This window comes from Mesoplodon bidens (genome assembly GCF_964165515.1).
Source record: "Mesoplodon bidens genome assembly, chromosome: 10".
Lineage (NCBI taxonomy): Eukaryota > Metazoa > Chordata > Mammalia > Artiodactyla > Ziphiidae > Mesoplodon > Mesoplodon bidens.
In genome coordinates, this window is record NC_138172.1 from 67,639,763 (window position 1) to 67,652,550 (window position 12,788).

At 46.7% G+C, this 12,788-nt stretch overlaps 1 protein-coding gene across 1 annotated transcript; it reads left to right on the forward strand.

The window, feature by feature from the left end:
• Nucleotides 1-212: 212 nt before the first annotated feature.
• LOC308623744 (uncharacterized protein) lies at nucleotides 213-10,951 on the forward strand (the record flags this gene model as incomplete). Its single annotated transcript, XM_081246438.1, has 8 exons — nucleotides 213-409; nucleotides 5,546-5,665; nucleotides 5,848-6,092; nucleotides 8,206-8,309; nucleotides 8,501-8,673; nucleotides 8,797-8,907; nucleotides 10,430-10,565; nucleotides 10,814-10,951. Exons 1-8 carry the CDS (start codon nucleotides 339-341, stop codon nucleotides 10,949-10,951), a joined length of 1,098 nt encoding a protein of 365 aa, XP_081102564.1. The 5' UTR covers nucleotides 213-338.
• Between the last annotated feature and the right edge of the window lie 1,837 nt (nucleotides 10,952-12,788).

Genomic DNA, 12,788 nt, shown 5'->3' on the forward strand with positions numbered 1-12,788 from the left:
CCCTCCTGGCCACCTCTTATGGTGGCCCTTGCTGAGGCCCTTAAAGTCCTTAAACCATCCCCCCAGTTTCCTCCAGTAGTCATCTAGGGATCCCTTAAGGCCTTCATGCCCCACCCCACCCACATCCTGTAGCCTGGACAGGGCATTTGGAGCCCCCAGCCTCCTAGCCTTCCAGCCATCCTGCTTTACCGTCCATCCCTCCTCCTGCAGGCCGGGGGCCATGGGGAGGGGTGGGCCTGCCTGCGCAGCCCCTCCTCCCTTTGGCCCTGCCCGGAGAGAGAGGGATAAAGGAGCACCGGAGCAGCCCTGCCTGATTCTCATTAGGGGTCACAGCTGGGATGGACCCTGCGGAGCCGGATGGCAGCAGCCGAGGTGGAGAGAGCAGGCCCCGCTCCCAGCGACCACACAGGTAGGGGCCTGGGTTTTGGGAGAACACAGAGGAAGTGGGAGAAAATTCTTTGGGGTTCTGTCTGTCCACTGAAAGCTCAGTCTTTAAGAATTTGGGGTGCATCAGGTGGGAAAAGGGGCTTCCTAGCCCCCACCCCAATGCTGGAAGGGTCTGGAGACTCTCACCCCTCACAGTTCAGAGGAGGAGACTGAGGCCAGAGAGGGGATAAGTCACGGCTAGCTCAGGGTCTGACCATTTAGGGTGGAGATTCCCCACTTGCCTTTTTTCTCTTCCACTCAACAAATGTTTCTCTGCCCAGAAATACCATACAGCTCCCTGCAGTGGGATCTGGTCCCCTGGTCATCTTTGTAGCCCCAGTATGTAGCCTGGTGCCAGGTGTTCATAAGTGTGTGAATGGAAACACTTCAGGTTGAACATTACACCATTAGAGAGTCATTCTTTTGGGTATGCTAGCTCCCTAGGCCTTCCATCAGGCATTCATACCTTAGTGCAGATTCATTTTGCCAACAGATGGAAGAGATGAGTTCCCCAGAGAGAACTGAATATTGGGTAAAGGAAGGATCATTGTAGACCTTAGGGTCTCAGTGTGAAATGGTTTTCCCAAGCTGGGAAGAAAGGCAATCTGGCAGCAAGAGGAAGGCAAAAAAAAGAAGATGGACATTTACTAAAGGAGATTTTCGGTTGTTCCTGGTCCTGCCCAAAGCTCAAGAAGGAAGGTGGCATGCTAGACTAAGTTTGGCCCTCAAGTTTTAAGAATCTTGGTCAGGGGGCTCGTTTGGCAGGTTCCACCTCCCCCTCACTGTACCCAGCCCCACTGTCCTCATCCCTGCTCTTCTCCTCTGCACACCCTGTGTTCACCCAACAGGCCAGCCCTGATCACTGCTCAGGGGTCCACTTCTCTGGCCTCCCAGCCACCCAGCTGCTTTTGCTGCCTCCCCAGGCCTGGATTACTGGTGACTTCTGGCTGTTCTGTCCCCAACCCTTGGCCTCAGAATTTGGCTTAAGAAATTCCCCAAATCCAGCAACCCTTACCCCTGACAAGTCAATCTTGGTTAACTAGAGAAGTATTGTGCTGAGTGAGGACACCTGGGTTATAGTCCTAACTCTTGTTCCGAGTCCCAGGCCAGTTACTTGACCTCTCTGAGCCTCAGATTTTGAAAACAAAAGATGACTCCTGACTTTTAAGGCTTGTTTTGAGGATTAAATGAACTAATTTGCCAGTACCCCAAACAAAATGTGTTTTATTGGTATGTTAAGGCTGTGTGGGTGGAGGGCAGGACTTATCAGAGCATTTAATATGTTCATATACGGTAAGCAATATACAACATGACTCTAAAAAAATATAGAAGGAGGAGTTTCTCAAATCAATTTGATCACAAAGCCCCTAGCTCCTGTTGCTGTGGCTCGTCTGATGGTCTAAGAGCACCTCTGGACATGCTGGGAGAGCTCTGTTGCTGGATCTCTCAGCTTGTGAAGGAGCTAGTATGGTGGCCTCTTAGGCAGTCCTGGAGGTCAGCTTCATTGGTGGTCTTTAGGGAAAGCAAAGCTTTGGGGACTGGGGACAGCAGGCTTTCAAGCCCTTCCTTTGAGGGCCACTGGCTCCTCCCCTAGGGGGTGAGAGGCTCCTCCTCTCAGGTCACCCACCCTTTCTCCAGTGACTGTCATTTCCACCTCACCCCTCACCCCAACCTCCATCCACCTTCTATCCTCCCTAACTTTGGCTGTCACCACTGATCTGGTCCCTCCCCCACTGCAGCCTCTTCCTGTCTACTCCTCATGTTATAATTGGGAGCAGAAACATACCAGGCCAGGCATCTTCTATAAACCTAAAAGAAATTTGAAAAAACATGTGTCCCCTCCACACTCCAAGTTATCTAATGGTATTCATCATAACGTAAATTGTTGCAAAGGTTAAATTTCTAATGTATTCTAAATAGTCCCACTTTAAAATAATACAATTATTCTTTTTTAATTCCAAAAGAGAGTTTTAAAAGATGTTTTTAGAGTAGTTACATCACGAAATCAAATGCTTTTTACCGTTTCTGAATCTTTCTTCTCCAAGACTGGCACTTCAGGCAAGATTTTGAGGGATGTGTTCAAAGCTCTCAGCCCACAAGAACTTGCCCTCAATCTTCCTGCAGGAGTCTCTCAATTTTTCCAAGCCAGGCAGTGAGAATGATTGAAAGTCACCATGGGGTACTGGGCTGGGGCTGGCTGTAGCTCTGTGCAGAATTTCAGTCGAAGGTATTTCGGGCTGCTTGCTTTGGGACCTGCCAATGAACTTGCTGTGTGGGCAGCTGAGCAGCAATGGCAGGTGAGCAGGGTGGATTTGATTAAGTACATTATTTTTTTCATGCATCCAGTGGCATCTAAATACCAGAGAGATTTAACATATACTGTCATCCATTTAAAAGTATATGAAAGCAGGCTCTTTACAGTTTTACATAACTCCTTTTCTCCTTGAATGCCTATTCTACTTCTCCCACAGAATTTTACCAATACAAATATTTTTCTTCTCAGAAGTCTTCACGATATTATCTGTTCCTGCAACAAAAATATTTGTAAAACAGAAATATGACTTTTTCCTAGATTTAGTTATTAGTAGTACTCAACTGATCAAATGAAGTAAATTACACACTTTTTTTTTTTTTTTTTTTTTGGCCATGCCATAGGCTTGCAGGATCTTACTTCCCTCACCAGGGATCGAACCCAGGCCTTGGCAGTGAAAGTGCTGAGTCCCAAACACTAGATTGCCAGGGAACTCCCTACACACTTTAACAGTTAATTACTAAATAACAAAATTTTCATTACAAAATTTAGATGAGGGCTTCCCCGGTGGCGCAGTGGTTGAGAGTCCGCCTGCCAATGCAGGGGACACGGGTTCATGCCCCGGTCTGGGAAGATCCCACATGCCGTGGAGCAGCTAGGCCCGTGAGCCATGGCCGGTGAGCCTGAGCATCCGGAGCCTGTGCTCCGCAACGGGAGAGGCCACAACAGTGAGAGGCCCACGTACTGCAAAAAAAAAAAAAAAAAAAAAAAAAAAAATTTAGATGAGATTGTTGCTTCCCCCCCACCAAAAAAAGCTCATGTATCCATGGATAAACATTACTTATTGCTAGAATAAGACAGGATTCAACATCATTTTCTTTCTTTTTTGGGGGGGGCGGTTGTCATTCAATTTTATTTTTAAAATTTTTTATTGGGGTATAATTGATTTACAATGTTGTGTTACCAACATCAATTTCTATTTTTAATATTTATGAATGGAAGCACTGAGAAATCTTGTTCACATAAATAAGCAAATGGAGATGAAAGGTTATTTGTTATATCAGGGGCAATCAATTCTTTGAATTTCTTCTGAATTAAACCAAAAATGACATAGTGGTCTGAATTAAAATCAAAAGTTACCGTTTAATGATCTTATATTACCTTCCTGGCCCTCACAACAGCTTCCATAAAAATAACAACATGATAACAACTACAGTTATTATAAGTATTATATTATGTAATAATATAATAATAGTCATTGTAATAGGACCATGTGCCCGACGATCTGGTACCTTCACCAGCAAGACTGGGTGCCTGTCACCCATCCTGCCCTTCCTCCACCTGCTTCTCTGCCAGGGCCTCTCTTGGACATTCTCTGGAGAATGGTGGGGGCCACTCTATGGCAGACCCCCAGCATCAGCTGGCAGTCTGTGTTCTCTTGGGACAAGAGTCTGGCCTCTGTCCCCGGTCCCTGCTGCCCTGGCCGCTTCACATGTGGGCTTATTTTCACACCTGGCAAGGAAGCACACGACAAGAGCAGAGGTCCCCAGAGCCCTGGCTCAGGCCTGGACACATAGTAGATTCTCAATAAATGTTGGCTCAACTTGGCCTCCGCCCCCCCTTCCCACCTCACAGGCTGACCCTCAGATGTCCCTGTAGTAGTGGTGACGATGATGATGATAATGATGACAGCAGAGTGATAAGAACAGCTAATATTTATTGCGGGCTTGCTATGTGCCAGGTATAGTTGGCCATGTGTATCTGTGGGTTCCGTATCCGTGGATTAAACCAACTGCAGATCGAAAATATTTGGGAAAAAAATCCCAGAAAGTTCCAAAAAACAAAACTTGAATTTGCTGTGTACCAGCAAATATTTACATAGTATTTACATTGTATTAAGTGTTATAAGTGATCTAGAGATAATTTAAAGTATACAGGAACATATGCATAGGTTATATGCAAATACTATGCCATTTTATTTTTTTTAATTTTTATTTATTTTTATTTTTTCAATTTCTTGGCTGGGCCACGTGGCATTCGGGATCTTAGTTCTCCGACCAGAGATTGAACCTGTGCCCCCTACAGTGGAAGCATGGTGTCTTAACCACTGAACCACCAGGGAAGTCCCTATGCCATTTTATATAAGGGACTTGAGCATCCATGGATTTTGGTGTCCATGGAGGTTCTGGAACCAACCTCGCACGGATACCAAGGGATAACTATACTTTACATACAATATCTCATTTACGTTTTACATCATCCCATAAATTAAGTACTGATAACTTACAAATGAAGAAACTGAGGCATGGAAAGTTTGTCCAAGCTCATACCACCAAGAAGCAGTGGTACCAGGCAGAACTGGCTATATAATTTGTGGGACCCAGCACAAAAAGAAAATCAGGGTCTCTTGTTCAAAAATTTAATAATTTCAAGACAGCAATGGCAAAACATTGAAGCAAGCGTGGGGCCCCTGCATGACTACACAGGTCTGTGCCCATAGAGCAGGCCCTGGTTCCAGAATCTGAACCCAGAATTCTGAATCCAGAGCCCACGAGACTCTGTGCTTGGAGAAAGTAATAGGAATCACTATGATTTACTGAGCACCTGCTGTGTGCATTGTGCAAAATCTAAAAAAAACCTTCACGACAACCCTGAGGTAACAGGAGGCATTGTTACCCTCATGCTTAAGGGGGAGGAAACCAAGCTTTAGGGAAATTGAATTACCACCCAGGGTTATCAAGCGGAGTCAGGATTTGAACACAGGACCAAGCCTGGAGCCTGAGTCCTCATGTCACACAGCCTCTTTCTAGAAGGATCACAAAGGCAGGAACTAAAATGGGGCTGGGCATGACTCAGATGATCTCTTAGGAACTTTGACCGAGGGGCCTGTCACTGCGGGTCCAGCCGCTGCTTCGCTCAGGACCGGAAGGCATCCCAGGTCTGCAGATATTTCCAGCGAGGCTTCTGCTTCCACGGAGATGGATGCAGGTAAGCGCCTCTTCTCCTCGAGTGGGAAGCGGGCTGGGAGACGTGGGAGGGAGGAATCATTCTTCATGGACCATGCATCTTCCCAGAGCCCCTCTGCCCTCAGCTCCAAGTACTAGGCTGAGCTAGCTCTGAGCCCTGGAGGAGCTATCCCTTTCTCCTTACCCTTCTCTTCCTCACGACAGCTACCGGCACCTGCAGCCTCTCCACCACCTTGAGTGGGGCCGCCGCCATTCGGAGCCACACATCACCCTGTCAGGCCCCCCGCAGGGACTGACCCGCAGGGGCTCCGAGCCCTCCTACCTGCCCTCTGTGACTGTCGGATGGGGTTGGGCCGGGACCTACCAGGGCATGGAGCCTGGCCTGGAGGAGTTGTTCAGCAAGGCTGAGGACATTGGTGGCAGCTCCTGGAAGTCCCTGTCCCTAGCATGTGAGTCATCAGGGGTACTGCAGGTGGGCACAAGTGAGATCTGAGACCAGGGTTCCTGCTCTGTCTCTGAGCAAGGTTTATATTTCCTTCCACCCACTCCCTCCTCAAGATTCCCAGCCAGAGGGGAAATTTCCTCTGGCTCTGTTGCTCTCTGTGTTCTAGAAGCAGAATACCATGGTGCCTGTGGAGTCAAACTACCTAGTTTCAAATGCTGGCTCCACCACTTAGGAACTGTGTGACCTTGAACAAGTCACTTAACCTCTCTGAGTCTCAACTGCCTCATCTGCTAAAGGGCACTGATAATAGCATCTACTCACAGGGTCTTGATGAGTTCATATATGTGATGTGCATAGCACAGTACCTGGCACAGAGTAAACACTAAATGTTAGTAGTTATTTTTTAAATTTTTGCTCTAATTCAGTGCTGTCCAACAGAAATATGTTACATATGGAATTTTTTTCTTAACATCTTTATTGGAGTATAATTGCTGTACAATGGTGTGTCAGTTTCTGCTGTATAACAAAGTGAATCAGCTATATATAAACATATATCCCCATACCTCCTCCCTCTTGCATCTCCCTCCCACCCTCCCTATCCCACCCCTGTAGTCGGACACAAAGCACCGAGCTGATCTCCCTGTGCTATGTGGCTGCTTCCCACTAGCTATCTGTTTTACATTTGGTAGTGTATATATGTCCATGCCACTCTCTCACTTTGTCCCAGCTTACCCTTCCCCCTCCCTGTGTCCTCAAGTCCATTATCTATGTCTGCATCTTCATTCCTGTCCTGCCCCTAGGTTCTTAAGAACCATTTTTTTTTAGATTCCATATAACATACGGAATTTTTTGTATAAGCTTTATTGAGATATAATTCACAAACCAAAATATTCACCAATTTAAAGTGTACGATTCAATGTAATACAGTATATTCAGAGTTGTACAAACATTAGCACTGTTTTTTAAAATTAATTTTTATTGGAGTATAGTTGGTTTGCAATGTTGTGTTAGTTTCTGTTGTACAGCAAAGTGAATCAGTTATACATATACATATATCCACGCTCTTTTAGATTCTTTTCCCATATAGATAGTTACAGAGTACTGAGTAGAGTTCCCTGTGCTATACAGTAGGTTCTTATTAGTAGCACTATTTAATTCTAGAAGATTTTCATTACCCCAAAAAGAAGCCCATTAGCAATCACTCTCCATCCACAACCCTTCCCAGCCATTGGTAACCACTAATCTATTTTCTGTCTCTATGGATTTGCCTATTCTGGACATTTCATATAAATGGAATCATACAATATATGGCCTTTTTGTGTCTGGCTTCTTTTATTTAGTATAACATTTTCTAGGTTTATTCATGTTGTAGCATATAGAAGTACTTCATTTCCTTTTATGGCCAAATAATATCCCAGTGTATGGATATATACCACATTTTGTTTTATTCATTCACCAGTTGATGGATACTTGGGTTGCTTTTGCTTTTTGGCTATTATGAATAATGTTGCTATGAGCACTTATGTACAAATTTTTGTGCGGATGTATATTTTCATTTCTTTGGGTATATACCTAGGAGTGGAATTACTGGATCATATGTTAACCCTATGTTTAATATTTTGAGGGAACCACCAAACTGTTTTCCAAAGTGGTTGCACCATTTTACAATTCACGCATGTAATTAAAAATTTTCTAGCAGCCTCATTTTAAAAAAAGGAAAAAGAAACAGGTGAAATTAATTTTAATATTTAACCCAATATATCAAAAATTACATATCCAATATTGTTTCAATATGTAATTAATATAAAAAGTTAATAATGAAATATTTTAGAGACTTTTTGGTATTCAGCTTCAAAATCCCATGTGTATTTCACACTTATGACACATCTGAATTCAGACTAGCTCCATTCCAGGTGCTTGATAGCCACATGTGGCAGGTGGCTATCGTATTGAATAGCACAGGTCTAAACAGTTGTGTTAGAGACACAATCCTGACTAGACTCTGAACTACTGGTGGACAGAACTTTACACACCCTTAAGACCTTGCATGCAGCAGATGCTTAGGCGATACCACATGAATGAGTAAATGAATGAATGGATCCAGTTTTCCCCAACAGCTGCTGATGGTAACCACAGCTACTTCCCGAAGTCTCGGCCTATGTCAGACCCTGTCCAGGAGCTCCTGGCCCCACTTCAGAGCCTGGACCTTGAGGTGCAACAGGTAGTGGAAGGGGAGGGGAAGAGGATGCCATGTTGGACCTCTGGGATGCCCATACCTGCTGGAGGAGGGCTCTGTGTTCCCTGGGGCTGTATTTGGGGTGGCAGAGTGTGTGTGTGTGTGTGTGTGTGTGTGTGTGTTGGCAGGGTGGGGGCTGAAGGGAGGATGTGCTCTGACCCTGCCCATGGCTGCAGAGGGTGCAGGACAGTCGGGACATCGTGTGTGGCATCTGCATGGACAAGGTGTGGGACAAGCCAGAGGCCAAGCGGATTTTTGGCATCCTGCCCAACTGCAGCCACCCCCACTGCCTGGGCTGCCTGCGTACCTGGCGGAAGAGCCGAGGGGACTTCCCGCTGGGTGTCATCAAGTCAGTGTCATGGAGGGGCCAGCAGGGAGGGAGGGAAAGGTCCCACAGAGGGATGGGCTCAGAGACAGGCAGATGGGCTTGTGACTACTCCTCTCCCACCTCCCACCCCATCCCACCTCGCAGGGCCTGTCCCCAGTGCCGTGTCCCTTCCAGCTACATCATCCCCTGCAAATTCTGGGTGAGCAAGGGACCTAAGAAGGAACAACTCATCAGGAACTTCAAGGCTCGGACCAGGTGAGCCTGGCAGGGGGAACATGACTCAGGTTAGGAAAGAAGGGAAGCAGTCCCTGATCCATACCCTCTCAGCTGTGGTTCCCAGCATGGCATCCCCCAAATCCTGAAAGTGCAGAGTGACCAAGACGGCAGGTGAAGGTGTGAACTATTTCCACTATTTCAGAAAGCCCAGTGAATGATAGTGAGTGACTGAGACAGTCAAGGCCTAGTTTCTCTTCTAGCCTGGCTCAGGATCCACGCAGGGAAACTCTGGTTCTCTTAGCATGATGGGAAGCCCTGCTTGGCTTTTATTTCTGATTTTTTTTTTTAAAGCAGGCAAGTAGAGGAATTTCTCATCAGTCCAGTGGTTAGGACTCGGCATGCTCACTGACGGGGCCCCAGGTTCTATCCCTGGTTGGGGAACTAAGATCCCACAAGCCACCATGGAAGTAGAGGCTCTTACTGTTATCACGCTGTAGAAGGAGAAAGTGAGGCAAGGTCTATGGGGCTTAAGTAAGGAAGTGGGCTTGAACCCAGGCATTCTGACTCCTAGCATGGACTAGAAGGAACCATGGGGAGGATACTGACTTGAGAGGAAGAAGGGCCATACCTGGGTAGCCAATTGACCATGAGGTTGGAAGGAAACTGTAAGATGATTAATGTTTCCAGATGGACGGCCACAGGAGTTGCACTGTCACGTGAGAGCTGGGTGAGGGAGGCTGATGGAGAATCTGGTCAGGTTGAGTGGGGTGGTTTTGGATGCTCTCTGGATGGAGGGGTTCCTGATGCTAGGTTTGGTCAAATGGTAGGAAGAGGAAGAGGGACAGTCATTTTAGAGGGATTCCCAGGCTTCCAGCTTGGTGGTCAGCGGGATCCTCCATTCACGCTGGGACTGCAGGAAGTGGGAAAGACTCAACTGCGTTGGAGTCAAGCAGAGAGGTGATGATGCAGGAAAAAGGAAAAAGGCTATAAATACGCGCTTTATCTTTTTCTCCCTCTCGTCCATCTTTCTGTGCAAGAAAAAGCTGTTCCTACTTAAGCAGATCACAGGGTGCCCGCAAACCCTTCCTGTATCTGACCTTTCACAGAATGAAATTTGAAATCTCAGAAGTGGGAAACTTCTTAATCAATTTCATTAGCTAGCAGTTACCAAATCATAAGACCACCCCTCAGAAGAGGGCATTGTTCTAACCTGGTTACACATTGTAGGGTTATCTGCTCTCCCTCCTCCTTTGGTGGTATTACTGAAACTTAGTTCAAAGAAGGAAAGGAGATTCCCAGGGTCACTGCTGTCCCAAATAGACTTTGTGGGAATTAAGAGAAAGGTACCACTTAAGACACTTTACTGCCATCTGCTGGGAAATAATTGTAATAAATATAACATCTACACTTGTCTATGTGACCCTAGAGGTGCCAGGATAGATGCGGTGCCTTTGTGCTGTGTATAACCTACCCAACATTACATGTCGGCCTTGAGTGCCCCTTGTTCCTGGGGCAACTGGGCTTGAAGGTGATGGTCTTTTTTCCTTCTGCCCTCTCATAGCCAGATTCGATGCCGGTTCTTCATGCGGGGGAATGGCCGCTGCCCCTTCAAGTCGGACTGCATTTACCTGCACCAGCTCCCAGATAAGGCCCCGACTTCTGATCTTCCCTGGCCCGGGAGTATGCAGCTGGCCTCTGTGAGTGAGCTGGTAACAGCAGGGATAAGGGGTCGGGGAGGCTGCTGTCCATGGTTTACAATAAGTGTCTGTGATAAATGTAAAACCTATGTATGATGTCTATGACATTAATGGTGGCTGCTTAGATGTGGTACCTTTGTGCCATGTACAACCTGCCTAATCTTATGTGTCAGCCTTGATTCCCCTGTACCACATACAACTGGGGTCGAAGCTGAGGGGTTTTCACTGATTTCTTTTTCTACTCTCAGGTGGTGGGCAAAACAGCGTTCCTAGGGGGCACCGAGCCAGAGGAGGAAGTGTTCTTCATGGACTATGCCCTGACCATGGCCTTTTGGGGTTCAGAACTCCTCCTGGACCCCAACAGTTCTTACCACTACCTCCTGTAACCAGGATCAATGTGTGGGGGGATGGGGCTGAGGGGCAGGGGTTGCCAGGTGGTAGGTCTTTTCCCTTTGGAGCTTGGTGGGGGATGAAAGTAGCAAGTGCCCCACCCCCATGAACTGCAGCAGTGACACAGCTGGGGAACATGGGGAGGGGGGATGGCTCTCAGGAAAGAGGAAGGGTTCTCACCCTCTTGCCAGGGACTTGGTTTTTAACTTTACTCTTTTCTAGAAGGATTCTGAAAGAAAACCAATAAAGTGCACCTAAGCCATCACTGCTGGTGTCTGAAGAGTGTCTGCTTATAGCCCAGGTGCACCCTCACCCCTACCCCCACCAAGGGTTTCTTCTGCATTTAATCTGTTGCAATATCACCTGTCACCTAACCTTTGGAAAACTTTACTTTATGCTCATAAGAGAATGAGAACAGAAAGGGCAAATAATGTAGGTATTATAAAAATAGTAATGTCAGAGATCCCATGAAAGGGTCTCAAGGATTCCCCCTTGGAATCCTTGTGGATTCCAAGTGTGGTTCAAGAACCACACTTGGAAGTTTTCTCCCTATTCTCCTTCCCATTGGCTAGGATGCAGACCTTGGTGGGCATGAACCAGAGCCACCACGATAAGGCTGGCAGTTGAGGATGGGCAGGGCATTGAAGGCTGTTTAGCATTCTTGGCCCTGCCCACTACTTATCAGGGCCTCCACCCCTTTGCCCCCAACATCATTTGGTCATTTGAAGACCAAAAACATCTCCTATGAAGTTAGAACTGATAAACTGAGATAGAGGTTCCTGGAAAAAACTTATTTCCTACTATTTTGCCCTTTGCAAAGCAGACACTATCGAAAACACAGGTCCCCAACCCCTGGGCCACGGACCGATACCAGTCCGTGGCCTGTTAGGAACCAGGCCGCAGAGCAGGAGGTGAGCAGTGAGCGAAGCTTCATCTGTGTTTACAGCCGCTCCCCATCACTCACATTACCGCCTGAGCTCCACCTCCTGTCAGATCAACGGTGGCATTATATTCTCATAGGAGCTCGAACACTACTGTGAACTGCGCATGCGAGGGATCTAGGTTGCGCGCTCCTTATGAGAATCTAATGCCTGATGATCTGAGGTGGAGCTGAGGCGGTGATGCTAGCGCTGGGGAGCGGCTGCAAATACAGACTATCATTAGCAGAGAGGTTGGACTGCACAGAGACCATAATAGATCAGTTGCTTGCAGACTCATATCAAAGCCCTATCAGTGAGTGGCAAGTGACGATGAAGCTGCATCTTATGGAGTAGACTGGACATAAGCAACACACTTCGGGTGTCACTGTTTCCCGTCACCCCCAGATGGGACCATCTAGTTGCAGGAAAACAAGCTCAGGGCTCCCACTGATTCTGCATCATGGTGAGTTGTATCATTGTTTCATTATATATTACAGTGTAATAATAATAGAAATAAAGTGCACAATAAATGTAATGTGCTTGAGTCATCCCCAGGCCATCCACCCCACCCCCACCCCCATCCATGGAAAAATTGTCTTCCATGAAACCGGTCCCTGGTGACAAAAATTTTAGGGACCACTGATTTAAGAAATACTCTGTAGTCTTTTCCAATAGCTCTCTTAAAATCATTTTTAAAATTTTTTATTTATTTTATATTTTGGCTGTATCAGGTCTTAGTTGCGGCATGCGGGATCTTCTGTTGCGATGCACAGGCTCTTCCTTGCAGTGTGTGGGCTTCTCTCTAGTTGTGGTGCATGGCCTCCAGAGCTCATGGGCTCTGTAGTTGCAGTACACGGGCTCTCTAGTTGTGGTGCATGGGCTCAGTAGTTGTGGCACACGGGCTTAGTTGTCC